Here is a 12,734-nt window from a genome sequence, read left to right on the forward strand (position 1 = left end):
ATGAAAATCTACAAATACTCCTTCCTCCACTATGAAAAAAATCCATACACATGGTTATATTTGCCTTCACAATAACTAGTAGTGCTATGCTAACAGTGTGAGCATTGTTGGCATATTTAAATGATTATTATCTCTACTGTAGTGTAGATATCTCACACAGTCCTAACACATATCACTCCAATTTTGGAATTTGATAAAGTAACTCGAGATCATGCCAAGATCAAGAAAAAAATTCAATCAGTTAACCTTTTGAGCAGCTGATAATACTATTAAATACCACTGCTTGTAAAATGGGGAAAGTGGTTCCTCCCTGCTGCTGAACATATAATTAGCACAAGTTTAGGACCCACTAAACAAGTAAACTACTGTACAAAATAGTGACTCCCATGTCCGCACCGGTTCACTGATTTTGTGCGCCCTCTTCAGGCATTGGTGATTTTGTGTAGTGTATCTTTGAGAATTTTAACATCTATCCATAGGTACTCTGTACTTTGGATGTGAAATCTCATATCAAAATATTCAAAAACATTGGCTGTGTGGGAGAAGCCAGTGAATGGCCGTGGACAATTACTTCTCAGACTGGAGGCCTGTGACTAGTGGTGTGCTGCAGGGATTGGTGATGGGACCAGCGTAGCTTGTCATCTAGATCCACAATCTGGACAACAATGTGGTGATTGGATCAGCAAGTTTGCAGACAATACTAATCTACCTCATATGTGTGTTTCTAATGGATGTTCACTGGGCATGTGTTCGATCAAAACTATTTGGATAGTAAATGCCATGAATGCCTTTGCATTCATTTTGGCACCTATTGCAGGTGGAAAGAACAAAGAAAGTTGCAACAGAGACAAGGTGCTTATCATGAGTGTTGGCAATTTCCGATGGTCCTTAAAGAGAATAAATAGTTGCCAAATTTGTATAGATAGTATTTCAGAAGATATTCAAACTGTTAATCAAATAAAACTAAAAATGTAGTAAATCTGAAATAAAAAGAGAAAATGCAAGAACCACTCAGCAGGTCAGGCTAAATACAGAGGACCTCAACTGAAATATTAACTCTTTCCAAATATGCTGTCTTTCCTACTGAGTGTTTCCAGCATTTTCTGTTTCCACGCTCAGCATATTTATTTTTATCTTCCAGACCAAACTCTGGGAAAATGGTAAATGATAACCTTCTGGTATTTTGCAGAAAGGCCACGCACTGCATTGGCAAAAGAAAACAGCTTCACTGTAAAAATGTTCACATTCCAGTTCTTCACAATGTTTTCATCTATCTTCTACATTGCATTTTTTCTTGGAAGGTGAGTAGTATGGCCTCACGAATAAATATGCACTGTGACTATTTCCAAATGTAATCTTTTCCTATAAATTCACTATCATTGATATTCTCCCTGGAATCTAGCAAAATTTGCATTCATAACATTTAGAACAAGAAACAGAAGTACAAGCAGAAATACAATTTGGTTCGGCATCAGCTCCACCATTCAAATAAAAATTGTGGTTGATCATTTACCTCAGTTGCATTTTCCAGCAGCAACTCCAAGCCATCACTAATCAAAAATCTATTGATCTTTGCCTTAAATATACTCAGTCACTGAGGATCCAGTTATTTTGAGTACAGAATTCCTAACCCCAAGCCTGAATGGCCAACACTTTAATTTGAGCCTTTGGTCCTATCACTCCATCCAGGGAAAATACTCTGTCAAAGCCCCATAAGTACTTAGAATATTTCATCAAGATCAACTTTTATTTTTTAAAACAGAAACAATATGCAAATACAGTTTAATATCTTTTCATAAGGTAAATTGAGCTGGAACCTTTTTATTTCTCCCTAGAAATTGAGCTGGAACCTCTTTATTATGCTTCCTCCATTGCAAGTATATCTTACCTAGGGAGAGAGATCAAACAGATGGGGGGGTCTTGCTGAATTCTATATAAATGCAGAAAGTCCACTACATTTCCCTCATCTATTCTACTCAAAACCTGAAAAATCTCAAAGCGTATTCTCCTGTTTTATATCTGTATAGATTTATATTGATGCTGCACAGTCCATTATTATTTCCTAACTTCCTTTGGAATACATTCTATCTATTTTTTTCTGTTTCTACTGTCAGGCTAATTGACATAAAATTGTCTGTTTTCACACTCTCCCTTTCTTGAAGTAAGGGAGAAAGAGTTAGGGACTGTTCCACATAGCCAATTAAAGGACAAGTCTATGTCCATTCTGCAGGATGTGGGATGGATCAAAAGAGAAGCTCTTGAGGTTAAGGACAAGTTCAGCTAGACAGATGCTTTCATTGATCATTTCAAGAAAGAACCCAAAGAAATACCAAAGTTGTAGTGATTTTTAAAAATAAATAATTTCATCCATTTCTTTATCTTACATATTCAGCTCGTCTAGAAAATAATGTTACTGGCATCAATAGTGCAGTTGTGCAATTTTTGGATCACATGATTTTGTAGTGAATCACAAATGGGTTTGGATAGGTTGTGAATTGTGTCCGCTTTGTAGTAGGTGGACAAAACTAACACGTCTTGTGAGTATAATGGTGACTACTGTATATTAATTAAAGTGGACACTGCACACTTTAAATATGAATGAAGTGCCAAAGTTTATAGCTTTCAATAGTGCTAAAATTATTCCATTAAATGTGAATAAATTCTTCTAGGATATTGATATATGATTTATACTCGGACCTGTGAACTCTTTGGGGTAATTTTGTACATGCTCCACAGCTAAATGAAGTGTACAATGATAATGCATGGTTTATGAAAGTCTTGTAGGTTTCCATCATTCAGTTAATCTGCAGTAGAACTGCACTGTACACAAGCAATGTGCATTTGTCTTGATTAAATTGGTATGTCTCATTTGTAGTAATTATTTTGTTTCTCTTTTAGGATTAATGGTCATCCAAAGAACTATGTGAGAATAGCAAGGGAGTGGCGACTAGAAGAGGTGAATACTCATTTATTGACCCACATTTTTCACATAAGGGACACCATAAGTATAAAGTATCAACAATATCAGTTGAGGCAGATTACACCCACAAATTTGCCCTGATTCATGAACTTTTGTTCGGATGAATTAATAATGGTCATGACTTCCACTTCACGTTATCTTACTTTAATTCTTTAATACCCACTTCTCACTGGTCCAATTTTCTGCCAATTCCAACCTGGCACATATGTTTTCCTGAAATAAATGGTGTACATAAATTAAATTATTATGTCACACAAATTATTTATCTTCAGTACCAACTGTGAAGGGAATTCAAAAGACATAGAACATCCCAGTCCCATAGCAGATAGAATCAATGTTTTGCAGCTTCAGTGACTAGGATTCAGTCTTGATCACCAGCGCTAACTGTGGAATTTGTGCATTCTCCCATGACAGCCTTGGTTTCCCCTAGGTCTCAGGTCTCCTCCCATATCCCATAGATATGCAGATTGGTATTACGAGCTTCTGCTTCATTTAGTGTGGTTATCACTTTAAGGGTTAGTACAGGCTGCAACTATTCACAGTCATGGAGAGACTGGATGGTGCAATCAAGTATAGATTATACCCGAAGTTGATACTCTGGAGGAAGAGAAAGAACAATGGTTGTTTATCCAGGAACACCGTTGATGAGAGAGCCATATGAGTGGGAGACTTAAAGAAACAGGATTTTGATTATAGTATTGATCAGCTATTTGATTGACAGAAAGGTGGATTAACTCTGTGAGAAATGGACACTTTGGCTGATTCTCCCTGTCAGGGGAATTATTGAACCACTGTAATCAAAGGAAGGAGAATTGCTGTATTGAATCATGACCAAGGTAATGGTTATTTTGACTGATCCATGCCTGGATTTTGGAAGCATCGTGGAAGTCAATCGTTTTGTTTCCCCTAGGCAAGGAAAAGGGGAGTTGTGATCACCATTAGTCAGAAAGGATATTTCTCAGCAAGAAACTCAACAAGGATTCGTGAGTTTTCAGCAGTCCAGTCACTCTCTCTTTCCTACCTCCTTCATGATTACTTCTGGTCATCAGTTTAAAAATCTGAGTTTCAGCACAGGATTTCTTAGACTGAACATTGGGAATGGGTTGGGTATCTCACACACACACACACACACACACACACACACACACACACACACACACACACACACACACACACACATTCATGCAGAGTTGGGGTAAATTTATATGTTACATTATTAGTAGTTATAAATAAATATATTGTTTTAAAAAAAAACAATAACAGTCTCTTGCAGCTGGTCTGTGACATAACAAATTGGGGGACTTGACCAAAATTGGAGCTTATTGATCGATTGATTTTCGATTTGATTTGTTAAATTCCTTTTTGAAAGCTAATTAAGCTTGTGGAAAAACAGCAGCAATGCATATTGATGAGATTTTAAAATTGCCCTCCTCTGTGGGTTTGCAGAGGGCGAAAAATTATGAGTTGGTAGATATTGCCCAAAGGTTGGGACTTGGTGCGATAAAACTGTCTATGAAAAAAGCGGAAATTCAGAAAATTATAGGACAACATTGAATAGTAGCAGAGATTGGAGAGGGGGGCGATAGAACAATTTCCCGAGAGTAAATCCCTTGAGAAGCGGTTAAAGTTGGAACATAGACTTGAGGTGGAGGAAGCAGAGAAGCAAAGACAGTTTGAGAAAGAGAAGATGAGAGATGGAGTTCCAGCTTCTGGTCCTAGTGAGAGGTTTGTGATCAATAGGGAGTTTAGGTTAGTTCCTCTATTTGATGAGGCTGAGATTGATAATTACTTCCAGCATTTTGAAAAAGTTGCTGAGAGTATAAAGTGGCCACAGGATCATTGGTACCTCATGTTACAGAATGGGATTAAAGGGAAGCCTGACAGGCTTGCTCTGCCTTACAACCAAACAAGATGCGGAACAAGCCATGCTTAAAGCTTATGAATTGGTTCCTGAAGCTTATAGGCAAAAATTCAGGAATTTGAGAAAATTGGTGAACCAGTATAACTGTAGAACCTTCCAAAAGGGTAATATAGATTATCCAAGTAAGTTAGAAAATAAATCAAGAAGTAGTGCTAGGGGTCAAGATGAAGAGAAGCAAGAAAAGGAAAAACCTTTGGTTCCCCTCTATTGTAAGAAACCTGGTCACGTGATAGCAAATTGTTCTGTGCTGAGAAACAAAAGAAAAGGAGGCAGCGCCAGATGCATACATTCAAAGAGATGAAACACATAGAAATCCAAAAGGTTCCAGATGAGCTGATAACATTAAGGATGAATTCAAATATCTTGTGTCAGATGGTTTGATTTCGGTAAAGGAAGGGTCACCACAAGTGACAGTGAAAATCATGTGAGTTACTGGGGCCACCCAGTCACTTGTGTTGGACAGTATTTTGGAGTTTGGTGATGAGACTGCCACTGGTGAAATAAATTTGATTTGAAGTCTGAGTGGGGGGGGGGGGGGGGGGGGGGGTTGGTTGATCCAGAGTCGATTCCTCTGCACAAGATAATGTCGAAATCAGAATGAGTTGATGCAATTGTTATGAGAGGGATTTGATCAAGTTTACCAGTGGAGTGGGGGGGGGGGGGCCTTCGTTATTATTAGGAAATGACCTTGCAAAGACAATTTCTGATAAATATCAATCCTGCAGTGACTCGAACTATGGCTAAAAAGCTTGCCAGTGCAGATGGTGCTGCGCAGACTGATTTCACAGGGACCAGAATCTGTGATAGAACAAAACAACACTTAGGTTGTAATGACCTGCCAATGTATTGGACCAGAATTCTGGTGTTAAACCTGAGTGTAAGAATTTGTCATTATCTAAAAAGAGTTTACAATGAGGCAGAACAGAGATCCTGATCTTAATGAAGTGAGAGATAAGGTTCTCTCTGATGATGAAATTAAGAAAGTGCCAGTTGGCTATTATTTCAAGGATGGCATGTTTTTTTTTTTTTTTTTGTTTTTTTTTTAAATTTTTTTATTTTTCACACCATAAATCACATTAGCCATGATATACACTATTTCTTTTCACACATATACAGTGACTTTTTCTCCCCCCCCCCTTTCCTCCCAAACCACCCCCCCACCCCCCCCTCTCATCCATTTTAGGTATACAATCTAGGTTGCATTAAGCCAGTCAGACAATGTTGTCATTCAACAAAATTACACCAGAAATTCTACTGAGTCCATTCTTTTCTTTCCTTCTCCTTCCATCAACTTAGGTAATGTTTGTCCCCGGTAGGTTTTCGCTATTGTATTTAATGTAAGGCTCCTATACTTGTTCGAATATTTCAATGTTATTTCTTAACCAATATGTTATTTTTTCTAATGGAATACATTTATTCATTTAAATTTGGTAGTTTCTTCCTTTTAATTTGGTTATGTATTCCATTAATATTTAAAGACATATAGTTCAGCGTAGCCCTTTTATATTTTGTTTATCTTCTCTTTCCGTTTTTCCATCATTACCTTTCCTCCTTTTCCATTTCTGTTTTCTTATTTTCAACTCTTTATAAGACAACATTCCTACAACATCTAACATTTTCCTTATTCTCCTATTTCTATCTTATTTATCCCCAATCTCCCCTTCACCTCCTGAGTTGTCCTTTATCCCTTGTCGGACAACCACATCTCCCCTCTCCATTTGGATTTGCGAATCCACTCGCAAGCGTCAACTGATTTTGCAGTGACCGCTATTTCCCCCCACCCCGCCTCCCCCAGAAAAGATTTCACTTTTCATATGTCACAAAGGTCCCTCTTTTAATTCCCTCCTTATTCTCTCTATTCCATTACCTTCCCTTATTAATTCTTGTCTATACTATCCATATTTTCCTCTAAGTACAGATACATTCATGTATGCTCATTGTCTCTATTCACTCTTATACCTCTTTACCTGCATACATATCAATCGTGATCATTTTTACTCTCATTACCCGTCTTCATCCCTCAGTCTATTTTTGTCTTTACCCACATACATATCAGTCGTGATCATTTTAACTCTCATTACCCGTCTTCCTCCCTCAGTCTATTTTTGTAATTGTTCTGCAAATTTTCGTGCTTCTTCTGGATCCGCGAATAGTCTGTTTTGTTGTCCTGGAATAAATATTTTCAATACCGCTGGATGCTTTAGTATAAATTTATACCCTTTCTTCCATAAAATCGCTTTTGCTGTATTGAACTCTTTTCTCTTCTTTAGGAGTTCAAAACTTATATCTGGATAAATGAAGATTTTTTGCCCTTTATACTCCAGTGGTTTGTTGCCCTCTCTTACTTTTTCCATTGTCTTCTCCAGTACCTTTTCTCTTGTAGTATATCTTAGGAATTTTACTACAATAGATCTTGGTTTTTGTTGTGGTTGTGGTTTAGAGGCCATTACTCTATGTGCCCTTTCTATTTCCATTTCATGCTGTAGTTCTGGACATCCTAGGGTCTTAGGGATCCACTCTTTTATAAACTCCCTCATATTCTTGCCTTCTTCATCTTCCTTAAGGCCCACTATCTTTATGTTATTTCTTCTGTTATGGTTTTCCATTGTATCTATTTTTTGAGCTAGTAGTTCTTGTGTCTCTTTAGTTTTTTTATTAGATTTCTCCAATTTCTTTTTTAAGTCTTCTACCTCCATTTCTGCTGCTACTGCCCGCTCTTCCATCTTGTCCATTTTTTTTCCCATTTCTGTTAAGGTCATCTCCATTTTAATTATTTTCTCCTCTGTGTTGTTTATTCTTTTTCTTAAATCCTTAAATTCCTGTGTTTGCCATTCTTTAAATGATTCCATGTATCCTCTAATAAGAGCAAGTATATCCTTTACCTTGCCTCTCTTTTCTTCTTCTATTTCACCATACTCTTCCTCTTCTTCTTCCTCTGGGTTGACCATCTGTTGTTTCTTTGGTGCCCTTTCCTCCTCTTCTATCTTGTTTCTATTGTCTTCTGTGGTCTCTTCTTGCTGCAGGTGTTCTGCAGCTGTCGTTGCCGGCTGTGGAGATCGACTCCCCAGCTGGTCCCCCCTCCCGTCGGTGTGTTTTTTTTCATTCGCATCGCGCATGCGCGAAACTTCGCGCATGCGCGGTTGCGCACTTTCGTTCGGCTCTGCGAGCCATTTTTGTAGTCCATTATTTACCGACCTGAGGGAGCGGGTTTCTCTCTCCGCAGCTGGCCTCTTCGGACAGGTAAGGCCTTCACCTTTTCCCTCCTTTGTCTTCTCTTCCTCTCTTCTTACCTTTGCTTTCGACTTTTCTTTTTTTGTCGCCATCTTCTTTCCACCTTTATACTCACTTTTCTGTAACTTTTATTTCTGTGCCTTTGTGTTTTCTCTTGTTTTTCCCGACTTTTCTGGAGAGGGCTGGAGTTCACCGTCCGGCCACTACTCCATCGCGTGACTCCTCCAGGATGGCATGTTGATGATGAAGTGGAGACCACCTGATATCCCTGCCAGTGAAGAATGGGCTGTTGTTCACCAGGTTATAGTTCCTAAAGCCTATGAAACAATTCTATTGGCCTAATTTAAGGAAAGATGTTGTGACATTCTACTTACTAGACATGTCAAATTTGTCAGGTTGTGGGTAAACCCAATAAGGGTCCCCCAATGGCTCCATTAAACCCATTCTGGTTTTTGACAACTCCTTTTCTAAAATTATTGTGGATTGTGTGGGTCCATTGCCCTAGACAAAAGCTGGGATTCAATATTTGTTAACTGTCATGTGTACAGCCTCCAGGTTTCCAAAAGCAGTTCCACTTAGAAATATTAAAGCTAAAGCTGTAGTGAAAGCTCATAAAATTGTTCACTTTAGTTAGTTTGCCTAAAGAGAACCAATCAGACCAGGGAAATAATTTCATGTTGGGGCTGTTTCAGCAAATGGTTTATAAATTGGGAGCTAACCAAATCACGTCATCTGCATATCATCCAGAATGACCTTGGAGGGGTCATTCAACCCTCAAAACCAAGATGAGGACCTATTGTTTTGAGAATGAGAAGCACTGGGATGAGGGTGTCCATTTGCTTTTGTTTGTAGTGAGAGAGTCTGTACAAGAATCATTAAGCTTTAGTTCTTTTGAGCTGGTGTTTGGATACCAAGTTAGAGGATCTTTAGTGTTGCTGAAGAAACTATGGGTTAATGAGGATGTGAAGTTGAATTTGTTAGATTATATTTCAAAGTTTAAAGATAATTTGTAAAAGGTCTGTAAATTAGTTTGAAAATGGCGTAAGGCAAAATGAAGGTCTGGTATGATTAAAAAAAAAGGCTAGGGTGAGAACTTTTAAACCGGGGAATAAAGTGTTAATCCTTTTCCCAACAAATTCTAGTCCCCTTAGGGCTGGATTTTCAGGACTATATGGATAGAGTCAAAGGTGAATAAAGTCAGCTATGTAGATAGAACACCTGATCAGAGTTGCCATGTCAACATGTTAAAATCTTATTTTGAGAACTTGGCTTTTAGCAAGGAACAGCCTTCCCCAGCGTTATTGGTTGTTGATGGAACTACCATCATTGATGGATTATGAGACAGTACAAGCTGACTCTTGTGAGGGACACTTCAAACAAAATATTGTCCCAGTTTGTCTAATTCAAATGTTTTACAAAATTTGGATTTTAAGTTGGCTCTTCTTCAGCCCCAAGGAAAGGAACAAATGAAATAGCTACTTTTAAAATTTAGGAATCTGTTTCCAGATGTGCCTAAGAGAACCCCAATAACTTTTCATGATGTTGGTGTTGGAGATGCCAAACCTATCAAACAATATCCATACTGAATGAAAAGTGTAGACTGATAGATCAAGAGGTTGAATATATGTTAAAGATAGGTAGATGTTCTACCTCAGATTGGAGTTCACCTTGTGTCCTGGTGCCTAAACCAGATGGGACAGTTAGATTTTGCACATATTATAGAAAAGTTAATGCGGTAACAAAGACAGATGCTTATCCTATCCCTAGGGTGGATGATTGAGTGCACATTTGGAACGGCTAAGTTTCTTACAAAGATGGACTGATTGAAAGGTAACTGGTGTGTTCCCTTAACAGAGGGAGGTAGGGACATTTCTGCATTTATATTCATATAGCCCTTATGAGGTTACAATATTTTACCATTTGGAATGAAAAGTCCTCCAGGGCTAGTCCAAAGAATGATTAATTCTGTGATTCAAGGTTTAGAGCATACAAATGGTTATACTGATGATTTGGTTACAGGGAATGACACCTGGGGAAGCACACATCTCTGAGTTAGAGAAATTGATTGATAAACTTTCAAAAGCAAACCTTACTGTTAATTTAGATAAAAGTGAATTTGGTCATGCTACTGTGACTTACCCTGGTTATGCTGTTGGTCAAGGCAAATTGGCCTGTTCAAACATAAGTTCAATTTCTGAGTTTCCCATTCCAGTGAGTAAGGAGGTTTTTGGGAAAGGTAGTGTATTATAGAAAGTTCTGTAAAAAGTTTGCTGATATCGCCCTTCCTTTGACCCTTCTGAAGGGAGAAAAGTTTGTTTGGACAGAATTTGTCAGGAAGCATTTGATAAACTGAATGCCATTTTATGTCACTAGCCTGTACTTAAGCCACCTGATTTTGAAAAGCCATTTTCATTAGCAGTGGATGCTGGTGAAGAAGCTGCAGGAGCAGCATTATTACAAAAGAATGGTTGTGATGATAATGACGATCCAGTGGCTTATTTTCCAAGCAATTCAATGAACATCAAAAGAATTATTCAGCCATAAAGAAATTGTTGTCCCTTGGACTACCTTTACAGCATTTCATAGTCCTTTATATACTTGAGTAAAATGAAAAACAAAATTAGACGATTGTTAAACTGGAGTCTAATGCTGCAGGAATATGATTTAATTATAACTCATCTTAAAGGCAAGCATAATATAATTGCTGATTGATTTTCAAGATGTTAAGTTTGCAATGTTTTGCAGAAAATTGAAACTTATTTTTTGTATTCATTGCTGAAAAATATTTTATTTGTCTGTATTATATCATGTAAGAATAGTGAATATATTATTTCAAACATTGTGGGTTGCAGTTAAAATTTTGCTTTTACAGCTCAGAATTTTCTTTGCTGGGGGGAGATATTACGAGCTCCCGTTTTATTTAGTGTGACTGTCACTTTAAGGATTAGTACAGTTGGCAACCATTCACAGTTGTGGAGAGACTGGATGGCACCATCAAGTACAGACTATAGTGGAAGTTGACACTTTGAAGGAAGTGAAAGAACAAAATAGTTGTTTATCCAGGAACACAGGTGGTGAGAAAATCATGTGAGTGGGACACTTAAAGAAACATGATTTTCATTATTGACCAGCCATCTGATGAACAAAGAGGTGGAGTGACTGTGTGAAATGGACACTTCGGCTGATTCTCCCTATCTGGGAAATTACTGAACCACCTTGACCAAAGGAAAGGTCACTGATTTTTTTTTGTGAGAATATGTATTAACATACTTAGTAGAAAACAGTGAATATTCCAGTCAAACTGAATGATGAAGGAAAGATACTTGCTCTTCAACAATCCTGACTTTATTAGTCATTGCTAAGAGAGTTGACGGTAAGTAGGCTAAGGATCCTTGCAACTTAATCCTAAATTATAAACAATTGACTTTCAGTAACTATCTCAACTTTGCTTTATCAGTTATGAGTTCAACCACTAACTAAACCAATCTAACCACTCCCTATCTATACTTATTTAAAAGTCTTGACCCTTGAAGTTGTTGCAGATATTTAAATCTTATCCTTCCACAATTTGTTGTCAAAATTGCAAATATTTAACCAGACATGTTGACAACAACTGAAATGTTAAAATTTGGCAGATTAACCCCATTTATTTCAGTGATAATATTAAAAGAAAACATCTGTGTTGAACTACCCATAATCACTAGTTGGGTCAGCAATGCACAATATTATTAAATATTTACCAGTGGTAAAATGTAGCTATAACAAAGCCCTTTATTGCCTTTGCCTCAAGTCTCTGTTTAATTAATTCCTGGGAATGTAAACATAGCTAAACTGAATCAATCAGATTTGTAAGTCTGGAGTCACATACTGGCCAAAACATGTAAAGCTAGCAGATGTCCTTTCTTGGAGGATATTACAGATCAGCATGGGTTTTATTGATGGTCTTGTTGTTTATCATTTTTTTTAAAATCTGAGTTCCATATTTGCCAGTATGGCGCTTGAACTTGAATCTTGCTCACTGGATAGAAGTCAGTAAAATAAACATTGTACTATCATAAATGGACAGTCAGGAATAGCCTGTGTTCTTTTTCTTTTTAGTGTCATCCAAGTGGCTGCATGACAGATCTATTCATCCAAATGGCTGTCGTCATGATACTGAAACAAATACTGAGCAGCTGTGTGGAGTATGCTGTCCCGTAAGTTGACCTGAGCCAGAAATAAATCTACTGACTGCACAGTATTGTACTCAGATCAGGTTATTTGTATTCAAAGGATATTACACTGGGTACCTAAATGTACAGCAGGCTGAAATAATGTGCCTTGGACAACATTTTCTTTGACATTCTAAATGACTGGATGACAGTACAAATTAATATCCTATGTATATAATCCGTGCACTTATCTGGTACATTATCATAAGGCACAATATTCACATTTGGAGACCATGTTCCAGTGTTTGCTTTGATATATATTGGTTCATCTGAGGCAAAATTATAACACAAATTCTAACAATTTGTATCATTAGTTATTAAAGACAGAAATTTTCCCCTTCTTCCAATTTTCTAAGCATTGAAAATTATATTAATTCAAAATTATTTGCAA

At 37.4% G+C, this 12,734-nt stretch overlaps 1 protein-coding gene across 6 annotated transcripts in view; it reads left to right on the forward strand.

Moving 5' to 3' along the window:
- ano9b (anoctamin 9b) overlaps positions 1–12,734 on the forward strand; it is a 128,803-nt gene that overhangs the window by 96,238 nt on the left and 19,831 nt on the right. For all 6 annotated transcript variants that reach the window (XR_011345658.1, XM_069901005.1, XM_069901011.1 and 3 more), the window contains 3 exons: positions 1,190–1,301; positions 2,899–2,956; positions 12,231–12,328. Coding sequence is in view for 5 of the 6 variants with exons in the window: in XM_069901005.1 (XP_069757106.1) it covers positions 1,190–1,301; positions 2,899–2,956; positions 12,231–12,328 (268 nt within the window). In the remaining variant the exon portion in view is untranslated. The remainder of the gene's footprint in view (positions 1–1,189; positions 1,302–2,898; positions 2,957–12,230; positions 12,329–12,734) is intronic.

This window comes from Narcine bancroftii, chromosome 1 (assembly GCF_036971445.1).
Source record: "Narcine bancroftii isolate sNarBan1 chromosome 1, sNarBan1.hap1, whole genome shotgun sequence".
NCBI classification, from domain to species: domain Eukaryota; kingdom Metazoa; phylum Chordata; class Chondrichthyes; order Torpediniformes; family Narcinidae; genus Narcine; species Narcine bancroftii.